Below are 12,440 nucleotides of genomic sequence, written 5' to 3'. Positions count from 1 at the left end.
GTAGTACTATTAGTTATTCTGTGGAGTTCTTAGCTGTTTTATTCGAACGAACGATTAGGATTGGTTCAGCCATTTCTGAAGATATTAAGCTTCGAAACGTCAATGACGGGGGTTATTCAACTTTTCTAGGTTGCATTAGGTTACATTAATAAAATATTTATGAACTAAATCTCTTTACCTTTACACGTGCAAGACAGCGGTGCCTGTGCGACACATTCATATAAATATAAAATATAGAAAAGTCGCCCTCAATAAGTATGTGTCATCATCAGAAGTTCATGATATAAGGTTGTAGATCACCGCAAAATAACGCGTGGATCAATGCAATATCAATCAAGTAGCAAAAATTTTTTTTTGTAAATACTCATAGGTCCATGGGTACTGTACTGTGGTTAATTCTGCCAATTTTTGAGGTTGAAGACGATACTTGGGTTTAATTCGCCTTTGTTCTTTGGTTACTGTACTACACCAGTATAAATACCTAGTAAAAATACTTCCTCCGATGTTCGTATCATAAAACACCTTTCCACTTTGCAGCTGCGCGCGCATCTTGTTTATAATCCATTTAGCTGCGCCACCAACTTAACTTTACAAGCGGCCAAATGCCGAACTAAAATTACGCCATACACTTTTGCATCGATTCTTCGAGAATAGGGTTACTGTCAAAGGTAAATGTAAGTTTGTAACTAACGGTGGTTTCGATCAAACCGAACTCTAATTTGATCTGCTGTCGACTTTGGAGTTTGTTCAATGGTGATAAGGTTGTTTTTTCCTTTTTTTGGATAAGAATTACTTATAGTATGTGTACGTATTTCAATATAAGTCGTTAGTAATATTAAGATGAAAATATATACCTCGTTGAGTTTCTTGCCGGATTCTTCTCAGCAGGGGTTTTTCCGAACCGGTGGTAGATTTTTTTTGACATTCATAAGTGCTTGTTATAGCCTAAACTGAATAAAGATATTTTGACTTTGACTTTGACTTTGAATCATCTTTAGCACTCATGTATAAAGTTCAAATTGGTATGAATACGGCACCAAGTTAAAAACATACACATCGCACGCTCAAAGACAAAGATAATAAAACCGGCCAAGAGCGTGTCGGACATGGCCAAAATAGGGTTCCGTAGCCATTACGAAAAAATTAACTAAAATTTATCTAAGGAATTCGTAATTTATACGGAATCTTCCAAGTTTAGGTATATTTTATACCTCAGGCTGCTATTTACTCATAAACTACTAATAATTCTCAAGCAAACTTAGCCGTTATAGTTTTCCTTGAAAGTTTGATATACTTACTACCATCCTGATTTTTTTCAAATTTTTCCACCCACTGGTTTAGATTTTAGAGGGGGGGGGGGGGGGGAGACGCTCGATTTTAATGAAAATGTTCACTTTAAAGTTGAATATTTCGCAAACAGATCATTGAATCGAAAAATCGTTTTAGCAACCCCCTAATAGTTTTAAAAGACCTACCCATCGATACCCCACACTATAGGGTAGGACGAGAAAAATAAAATCACCCCCACTTTACGTCTATGGGAGGTACCCTAAAAAAAGTTTTTTTTGAATTTTTATTGTACCATTTTGTCGGCATAGTTTACTTATATATCTGTGCAAAATTACAGCTTTCTAGCATTGATAGTCCCTGAGCAAAGCCGCGGACGGACAGACAGACAGACAGACAGACATGGCAAAACTATAAGGGTTCCTTTTTTGCCATTTTGGCTCCGGAACCCTAAAAATGCAGCTGACATCGCGAAAATATATCAACATGCTTCTTTATGACGTTGCAATAGACAGATACATATTTTTGTGACTTTAGCAACTAAATTTTTGGCTTCGGCTGGAAAGCTTCTCATTTGACATTGTTTACATGCTGTGATTTGTGGAATAAAGAATAATGTTTCAAACCTCTCATTCAGAAAAGTAACTTTTCCTCCCTGGCGAGAGGGATCAAAAATCAAAGTGCAACTTTTCTGTTCAAGGGTTTTCTAAGTGTTTTTTGCAAATACAATTTTTTGATATTGATAATTGCAAAATTACGCCATTTTCTATGTTCTTCTTCTCTTATAAAATATGGCTTTTCTGTCCTAATTAATAGGACAATTTCGCCAGTGTCAAAGTAAACTCTCTTTGAGAGGCACGTTGTACGGTGGTTGTAGTTTTTGCAACTTGATAGTAAAATTCCAGAAACCACGTGAAGACCACTTGCGCATTAAAAAATGTCAGACACGAGAGCAATATAGAATTTTGTGATCACTTTTCACTGTTAAGGTTAATCGCCGCATAAAACACTATCAAAATTATACTTCAACTAGCCAAAGAATCAGAAATAGCAAAATTAGATATTGTCTACATCCGCCATGTTCGAATGCTACAAATCGAAATCCCATTTTCTATGATGGCTGCTCTTTTATTATACATTTAGAATAGTTTTATTTCCATTTCCGTCATACCTTCTCTTGTCAATCGTTGCTGTTAGACAGTATAGGATGATGATAGAAAGAGACAGTGAATACGATCGATCGGATTACTGTGATTCGGTGCAAATGAAAAATCGCCCACTTGAATTGACCATTTTGAATTTGGACTAAAATGAATAGGTATCACCCAAAGTGATATGTCAAAACATAATTGTGCTGAAAAGCTTACAACCAAATTTATTTTTGTTGTGAATCAATTAGGTAAACCTAAATGGAATATTGTCCATCATAAATTAGGAGCAAAATTAAATAAGCAATAAGTGATGTTGTCTTTATAAAGTCTTAAATAACTTAATATTACGTAGGCCCAAAACAAATGATTTTGGGTGGAACATATTAACGATTCGTCATGTACGTAAATACAAGGTGGTCGTTTTTTTCGGCTTACATCAAATTTGTCAATTTTCCATGTTGTATGTATTTCAAATTGTCATTTTTCTGCTTTGACGTATAATTTCGAGTAGTCCATTTTCCATTTGCACCAAATGACAGTAAATCCGATCGTAAACCATAGCCAATACGGCCTCAGGGTCTACCAAATATACTGAGGCATCCAATCCATAGTTATTTTAGTCTACCTGATTGAATATAATACGTAGCTAACTTAATTAGCACAGTCCCACTTATAACTTTGAAAAACTTATGTAACTTTTTATTTCTTTTTTGAATAAACTGTAACACGAAACTTGTACCCGTCGTTCCATGTGCTGCGTAAAATCAAGGAGACTTGTCTATGGGTTACGCCGCCATTTTTAAGAAAGCAATTTCCACTTCCCGCCAAAAGTTCAACTAAGATGGCGGATATCACTTCGTCTTCTTCCACCGTCTGCAATTGCAGCTCGTCTTCCCTTTTAATGCCTTTGATTGGACTTCTTGTGTGTATATTCTCATATATTAATTCAGAATTTCCAATTGTTCCTAATTTTAAAACTACTTTTGTTTCCTTATCAGGCGTTTTGTGACCCATTAATAAAATGACCGCAATTCCCGCCAAGAGTGTTGTCAATATGACACCAGCAGCCATTTCATGAATGTTTTTAAAGCATTTTGAACTGACCAGTATTACAAGTGTTGATAAAGAGGTTTGATTTCTGTGAAAGTAATTTGAGATGAAACGCTTGACTTGAACTTAATTAAGATTGTTTGACTGACTGCAAGACACAGAAAGGGTTATGTAATAATCTGCTATCTGTTCATATTAATAGAGGTACAATACAATATAGCTTTGTAGTTTCTTCGCTTGACGATTTAATTCAAAAAGGTTAACAAATGCGTATGGATTCAGAAAACACTCAAATCTTTGCAAAATCTACATTACATACAACAGTAGGTACATAAATGGTACTAAGGTAATTTCATACGTGAATTTTCTGATATTATGAACACGAAAAATTACAGTAAATTGTATTTATTTATTTAATCAAGCCATAAATTGTATGTTTAAGGTAGGTAGGTGGGTGGTTGCGGTTATAAATTAAGCAAATACAAATAAAACTCCAAAAACTTTGAAACTTTTGCATTTCAGAATACAATGACAACTATCATTTATTAATTATAATAATTGCTGATATTATTTCAGTATAACTACTTTTTTTTCAAGAAATATTGTATAATCCCTTAAAATAAATTTTCACCCAGCCTGAAAATTATGTTCAGGGATTTATTTATTAAATATATTTATAAAATTATAATTGACTAGACAGATTTGATACGACTAGAAAAATAAATTAGTTATAAAAAAAACTAAAATACAAAAACCAATAGAGTTTTATGCTTACTGACTATATTCATTTTTAAGTCATTGATAATTATAGATTAAATTTAATAATGGACTTTTCATTTTCATGAAGTTATAATTGTATATATATATTTATGTTATATTTAAAAAGTAGGTGCCCAGTAATCTAGAATTGTCATAAATTTTATTTTAAACAATATTTTAAGCAAACCGAAATGCAGGAACTATATTTTTAATTCACTTTTTAAATGACATCATCATCACCATTTTTTCTGTCGTAAAATTTGACAGCTTTTATAGATAGCTTGGAAAGACCACTGATATCTAATAAAACAATAAAACTTATTTGGTAGTATGAGCCTGGCGCCCGTAGCTTTTACAAAGAATAAAAAACTTATTTGTTAGTATAATAATAATATTTTTTATAGGCTCGGAACCTGTAGCTTTTACAACGAAAAAACATAGGTTCTACAATTGAATAACAAAATACAGCGCCATCCACTTCTACATTAAATAAATATGCCTAAGGGACTTAGAGTTTCTGTGAAATGTTAGTTGGCGTTATAATTTAAAGGTCCGTGTGGCCAATTTCGTTTAGGGGCATACATGTCCAAATGTCAGAAAGTCCAGGTGTCACATTGTCCATTGTCAAAAAGTCCGAAGGATGAAACGTCCTAGTATCTAAAAGTCCTAGCGTCAAAAAGTCCATGGTCAAAAAGTCCGAAGGATGAAACATCATAGTGTCTGAAAGTCCTAGCGTCAAAAAGTCCATGGTCAAAAAGTCCGAAGGATTAAACGTCCTAGTTCTGAAGGCCTGAATCCCATAATGTCTCATTGTATAAAGATGTGACTAACACAACTACGAGTAAATGATAAATATAACTGAAATAGATTAGAGAGCTAGATTGCTCATCTACATTATTTCCAGTCTATTATCTAACACCCTGAGGCCCATTCTCGGTAAGATCCAGATGCATCTATGATGCTTCGTACATGTCGTGTCGAGTCAACGCGAATTGACCAGCTGGTCCAGTCATGCAGATGGACTGGGGCCTCATTCTACATTGTATCTTTCCATATTGTTATCGTATTGTCTACGTAGTGGCAGCTCTTATTGACTTGACAGTAAAGGCGATCGAGTCGAAAACAATTCCATTGAAATAGGTGTAAATAAAACCAAAATAGAATGAGAGACCCCTGGACTCTCGGACATATGGACTATCCGACATTAGGGCATACGAACTTTTTGACAATGGACAATGTGACACCTGGACGTTCTGACATTTGGACATGTATGCCCCTAAACGGTCAAATGGACTTCTCGATACTAACGCCATCTAGCGATATTTTGCCCATCAAGGAACTCTTATTGTTGTCACTTTGAGTCATCAATTAAAAATGTTGCTGAAAGAAAAAGTCTCCTTGCAAGCTTCTAGTTGTATCAAACAATTAATAGATGGCGCTAATATGTTATTCCCACTAGGTGGCGTAAAAAGCTACTACTAGCGCCATTCATATTACGGTACAAGACGGAACTTAAGTGACAGCAGTCTTCCCTCAAAGTCAATTTCCTTATTGGTAAGCTAGGGTCTTAAAAACGGTGTCTTCATTCATATTTTGCAGGTTGTGGTCGAAGAATGGAAACTCCTTGAAGATAACAGATGCATCCGATATATGCATTTGTCTTTTTCCGTAACTGGAAAAGAAAACAGTACAATATAAAAAAATGACTACCGTTAAGTGAAATTAAACAACATAATCATTTTACATGATAATCATGATAGATTACTATTTAGTTCATTTGATAGAGCATCATTTATTTTTAAGTATAGCGACAAAACAAATACGCCATCTAGTTACGAGTAGCGTATTTATTCGTGTCAAGTAAATGAGGGATATCGTTTTTTGTCTCACTAGATGGCGCACTGTTGCGTGAGGTTTTTAAGTATGGCTTTCAAAGTGTTATTACGGGCGTGAAAACAAAGTTTATATTAAAATCATATTTAATACACCTTAAAACCGTACCATAAAAATATCGAGCATGCCACAGTGTTACATAGTCCCCGTTTTGTTCGAAAAAAAGGGAGCACAAAGGTTTCCGAAAGACAAAACTGTCTCAAAACACAGACATTAATTGCCCCGGAACGCATATTTGCCATAATTAATTTCAGGTATTGCAAAATATTCACAAAATTATTCTAATTATAAATAAACCCGCGTTGCTCACCCAAAAACTATGAGATTTGACATTTCGGAGACCTCACGCTACACTAGCGCCTCTAGTGGTGAATTCATACGCGATAGCCCTCATTATAACACATAAATTAAAAGAAACAACTGAATCATCAAATTACCAGCCACAGTTACAATAAATATTTAAAAAGTGATAAAAATATTAGAGTGGCGCCCAATATGGGACCGTTTTAAAGAAACAATCGGCTGAAGAAATAACTTTCTACAGGATTAGTTTATGGCAATTTTTTTTTGCTGAATAAGGGTTAGGCCTAAGTTTTACAAGCTTTTGACTTGTAATGTTCGAATGTATGTAATAAACACAGTTAGCGTCTATTTATTACGTAGCAATCATGATCAGCAAATATTATGAAACATTAAAAATATAAATAAACATTGATTTAGCCAAAGACATTAAATTGTTCAAGTTAAATGTCTGGAAAGGACTTCCGACGTAGGACGTCCACCGACAAAATGGACGGATGATTTAAGCCGCGGCTCACGACAAATACAGGCCGTTTCCAACCGAAGCAACTGCAGATCTATGGGGGAGGCTTCTGTCCAGCAGTTGACGTCCTACCTCTGATATGATAATGACATTTAAGTCTACGCACTATTGTGAATTCTCTAGAGGTAATAAATGTCTTAAATACTCCGTTTCTACCAGAGATGTGCGAGGATGTGTCGCGAGGAACGTGTTCTTCATGAACCAATAGGAACGCTTCATTTACCCCTCGCACACCACCGCTCTGGTAAAAACAGCTCAGCTGAGCGGAGCAAGGCGAGATAAATGAAGCTTTCCTATTGGTTTATATAATAATATGTCTTATCTGTTTACTACCATAGTCTCATAAGAATATTATATACTTGAGAGAGAGAGAGAGAAACATTTATTTACACACATTCGATACACATAAAAGTACTTTAGATGAAAAAAAAATAACATCGAATAGTATAAAGTGGACCCCACTCAGCATAATGTTACGGCAAGCCGCAACGCTGTTTTTCAGTGGGACCCATTTAAAAACTAAAACATATAAAAACATACAACACACTATGACGACACGAACGCCAGCGGAAGGAAGTTCGCAACCGGAAATAATGGCAACACTCGATCAGTTTACTTACACTAACAATACTTGGATCTACTCAGTTATCCGATTTTTTTTTATGAATAACATATTTCTCATAAGAATATTGTATACTTACACTAACAATACTTGGATCTATTCAGTTATCCGTTTTTTTTTGTTTTTTTTATTTATGAATAACATGTTTTTCGCAACACATCCTCACACATAACGAAACGCAGCCAAAGACTACTCGTATGATGATTATTGTAAAAGCGTTCTACCGTCCCCGGCCATGCACGGAGTAGTATTCTTGCAGTTCCTTGAGATAGTTGGAGATCTGTTCGGCGGTGTCGAAGCGCTCGGGGCGCCGCGGCCGCGGGTACTGCGCCTGCGCGGCGCACGACAAAATGGCGGACAGCAGCAAGATGGCCGGCAGGAGGATTCGCATCGTGCTGGAATGGGAATATTCAGATCATCATCAAAGTATATGTCCTGTTGCTTGGCACAGGCGTTCTCTCATACTTGACTTGAGGGAGAACGGTGTAAGGGTAGCGACCCTTAAATTATACTGGTAGCATGCGACGAACTAATACCCCAAAGCGGATCCAAGGGGGAGTCATGGGGATCATTTATCCTGTTATTGCTGAAATTAGACCCAAGCCGTGGTAACGGAGACGATACAAAATTTACCTCTTCATTAATAATAGACCACATACTGTTGTAGGTACCTAATTATTTCCATGTTATAATGCATCCAAAAGCAACCCCTTGCTGCAATAATGTATTTTTCTCAAAAATGACCGTAAAAGTTGCCATTATTCTATCAGAGGGGGGAGTGCATAGTTTATGGTCAAGAAAGAATTAAAAGTTAAAAAAATTGCGGGCTCGCTAGCTCGACAATAATGTTGCATACAAATTCCATTATTGTCGAGTCGCAAACTTCTAATATTTTAAGAGTTCTATACTTATTTTTGTTTTTTCTTTTAACTAAGTTATTCTTTACTAAGGTTGTGTTTTTGATTTTTTAATTTATTTTTGTTATCTCTTCCGATGTACCAAAACTACCATAGACACACGTGCGCGGCAAACTCAAATTCTCCCTGCTTTTTACCAAGTTGCCTTACAATAAACGTAATGCGATTCATTCCTAAACGGAAGATATCATTCAGAATATCAACAAAGTGAGTAGCTTAATATTCAATACGGATCAGTGATCATACTTGACGTGAGCTGACTCGGCTCATAATACTAAATTGTGTTAGCATACGTAAGAGATTGTATTTATTTGTTTTACGTAAAAGGAATAAACCGTGGTGGCCTACTGGTTTGACCTATATATCCCCTCTCAAGCAGAGGTTCGTGGGTTCAAACCCCGGCCCGCACCTCTGAGTTTTTCGTAATTCATGTGCGAAATTACATATGAAATTCAACACGAGCTTTACGGTGAAGGAAAACATCATGAGGAAACCTGCACACACCTATGAAGTAATTCAGAGGTATGAGTGAAGTTTCCAATCCGCACTGGGCTCGCGTGGAAACTTCGGCCCATGCGCCTTTCATTCTGAGAGGAGGCCTGTGCCCAGCAGAGGGACTTAAATAAGCTGGAATGAAGATAGGATGATGAGTACACTTTAAGTCCAAAATTCCCATGAAAAAATATTGACAGAGGCGTTCAGACAAACTAAGCTAATAACCTCCTGAAATATCCTGGTCTGAGATACGAACTTGTAAAAATCTGCACCGGTCTGATAATAGAATGAAATGTATTTTATAATAAATTTAGTAAGTATATTAGAAAATATCCTTGTACTATCTACCCTACCCATCTATGTATTCTACTTCTTCTAATATCGATCTTCTACTATCCCATAATAATTTGATGACGATCAGACGGATTTTGGCCATGGCGACCACTAATTAGGCTCGACTACTAATTAGGTGAACTAAAAGAATTTCTTTGCTCACCCGCGACCTTATATACTTAGCTAAATTTATGTAAGATAGGCGTGTTCATGCAGTTCTTCCACCTCCACACTGTAAGAACACACACAAATCGCACAAACCCATCTATCACCACTACCATACTACACTGACGCGTTTCGAACTCAACCAGAGCTTATCTTGAATGAATGAATGAATGAAAAAAAATATTCAACACACACATACTCGTAATAGTTACACACAAAAGTTACAAAAATAGTTGAAATACAAAATATGAAATAAAATATAGGTAAAATAATAATTATATAACTTTGTCTTATTTCTTCCGTGGATATCGTAAGAGGCGACAAAAGGTTAAGGTATACCGCAGGCGACAGGCTAGCAACCTGTCACTATTGTACCGGTTTTGTCAAACTTAAAACCTAAAATTGCTAAGTGTCTCCGAAACGGTAACGTTTCGTGTGCTCTGCCTACCCCATTTGGGAAAACAGGCGTGATGTTTGTTTTGATGTTTGTTTGTTTGTAATTTTGTATGTGTGAGTGAAAAGGTCCCGACTCAGCATAAATGCGGACTCCTGTACCCTTAGTGTAAGTTTTCGGTTACAAAATACGTCTCGATCGCGTTCGCGTTAAAATCTCAATTTGTATGGAAACATGAACATCGCAAACGTTCCGCTAGAGGCGCTGTTCGTGTTTGCATACAAATTGAGATTTTAACGCGAACGCGATCGAAACGTATTTTGTAACCGAAAACTTACACTAAGGGCACTGGGATGGAGCCAGCCCTGATCTTCCGGCGGGACCAATCTTCAGAGCAACAAAACCGTACACCATGCTACCAGCTGTTAGACTAATTCTTAATTATTTTAGTTCATTGATATGGACCTCCACAAAGTAACGCCTAAGGAGTAAGTAAAAATCTTTATTTTTAAACAAAGATTTCAATAAATTACTAATTAATTAGGTATTTGTTTGGCGCTCATGCGCTATAAGATGGCTTACATAGCCTATCTTAAGACAAACTTTAGAAAGCTAACAAAGTATCCCAGATGAGTATACAGCGTGTATTTATGATACTACCTCAAACTGTAACTAGACGAAGATTTAAGTGCTGTGAACCGATATCAAAAGAAATTTATAATTTAGAATTAACTACCAGAGCGTAATTAATTTTTGAAATATTTTCGAGTAGCAATGTAATGCGTACAATAATTTGATACGAGAGAGAATCGTTCTGTGACAGCTGTTACGTCAACAAGTGCGACGTTTTGAACAAAAACTAAGTAGTATCATGTAGTGATACATTGCATACTAATTAATTTTATAATTAATTTTATTTTTTATTTGACTGGATGGCAAACGAGCAAGTGGGTCTCTTGATGGTAAGAGATCACCACCGCCCACAGACACCTGCAATACCAGGGGGATTGCAGATGTGTTGCCAACCCAGAGGCCTAAGATGGGATACCTCAAGTGCCAGTAATTTCACCGGCTGTCTTACTCTCCACACCGAAACACAACAGCGCAAGCACTGCTGCTTCACGGCAGGATTAGCGAGCAAGATGGTGGTAGCAATCCGGGCGGACCTTGCACAAGGTCCTACCACCATAGAAAAAAAAAGGAAAAGGAAAATAATAAGTCCATTTTTTTTTACTAAAACATAATTAGATGTGATAATTAGGGCCGTCACTAAACTAACTACCCTTAAAGCTTGGGGTAGTATCAAAAATACACTATGTATACTTACTTTTTACCTCACGAAAGCGCTCTAACCGCGATATACAGACAAAGTTGCATCTAACACTAGTCGATAAAATTTAAAGCTTTCAAACTGATGAAAGTAATTCCTTCCTTATACGAGGCAAAGGAAAGAAAGTCATAACTCATAAACCCTCAAAGAAAAACTTGTAATGCATCTCAATAAAATCGAGTAACTCGATATTACTTCTAGTGCCAATCTGCCGGCTCGATACTCTAGCACGGACTTTGAAGACCCGCAAATGAAATGGTTATTAAACCTCTAAATGCGGATATGGGACCTACAGACAGAAATGAATACAGTTCTGTTCACTCACGAAGCACCCTGGAGGGACTGCTGCGCTGTGGACAGCGTACCTAATTATAAAAATTAAAACATTGATCGTCCTCGTCAAACTGAACAACATTAGTTCAGCGTCTTTTAAAAATAATGGAGTCTTCGAATTTTCCTATTTTCATACAAAAAATACTGCTATCAATGTACGCCATCCTAGAACATAACTGACGTCATAAACATCAAGCATTTTGCTTTACATTGCTTCTTCGAATAAACTTTAAATTGTACTTAATAAAAATTAAAAAAACTTATTTTTTTTTTAAAGTCGCTGAACTAATGTTGTTCAGTTTGAGGAGTATATTCTATTTTTTAACACGTTCACTGCGGGAAACAATTTCGAAGACTTTAAATCGGTGCGTCATAGGGTATGTAAGATCCGACATTCGACTTTTTGTTAGAGCGTTTGCGGGTCGAAAGGACCTGTTTGACATGCTCGTCTAAAAAGGTCATTAAATGCATAGTTATGATAAATGTTGTTAATATTTGAATTGTAATAGGTAGTCATAGAGTTGCTCTTGGTACAGTTAAGTTCGTAAGTAGATGCAATCACTTAATACTATTTGAACATATGTGTAAAACTGACGGATCTTTTATGCCCGATATACGCACTGACAGAAAAAACTATCGATAGAATTTTAGGGTTGCAAGGTAACAAAAAACATCGATATCGAGCAAAAAAAATATTTTGTAATTTCAGATGTATGTGTTACATAGTAGCATTCGCGGCAAAGAGATTTTTTACAATATTCACATAAAGTTTTGACTTTTTTCACTCTATTTGCGGTGTGTTTGCTGCTCAAAGTTTAACGTAATTTGTCATAGCACCCAGAACAATTTAGTTTCTTTGTTCCCAGTTTTAAGCAATGACCTGTAGCC

The 12,440-nt window shown here is 36.1% G+C and overlaps 2 protein-coding genes across 3 annotated transcripts in view; one reads left to right on the top strand and one right to left on the bottom strand.

Moving 5' to 3' along the window:
- LOC141443296 (uncharacterized) overlaps positions 1-12,440 on the top strand; it is a 465,577-nt gene that overhangs the window by 49,288 nt on the left and 403,849 nt on the right. The gene's annotated exons all lie outside the window — the stretch shown is intronic.
- The window catches only part of LOC141443307 (pro-neuropeptide Y-like), a 60,057-nt gene continuing 51,723 nt past the window's right edge, over positions 4,107-12,440 (bottom strand). The window contains exons 2-3 of the mRNA XM_074108544.1: positions 7,810-7,980; positions 4,107-5,919 (exon numbers count right to left, since the gene is read on the bottom strand). Of these exons, the coding sequence (XP_073964645.1) occupies positions 5,796-5,919; positions 7,810-7,976 (291 nt within the window). The 5' untranslated portion in view covers positions 7,977-7,980 and the 3' untranslated portion in view covers positions 4,107-5,795. The remainder of the gene's footprint in view (positions 5,920-7,809; positions 7,981-12,440) is intronic.

The sequence above is a fragment of the Choristoneura fumiferana genome, chromosome 27, assembly GCF_025370935.1.
Source record: "Choristoneura fumiferana chromosome 27, NRCan_CFum_1, whole genome shotgun sequence".
Taxonomy (NCBI): Eukaryota; Metazoa; Arthropoda; class Insecta; order Lepidoptera; family Tortricidae; genus Choristoneura; species Choristoneura fumiferana.
This window is presented reverse-complemented; position numbering and strand designations above follow the sequence as displayed.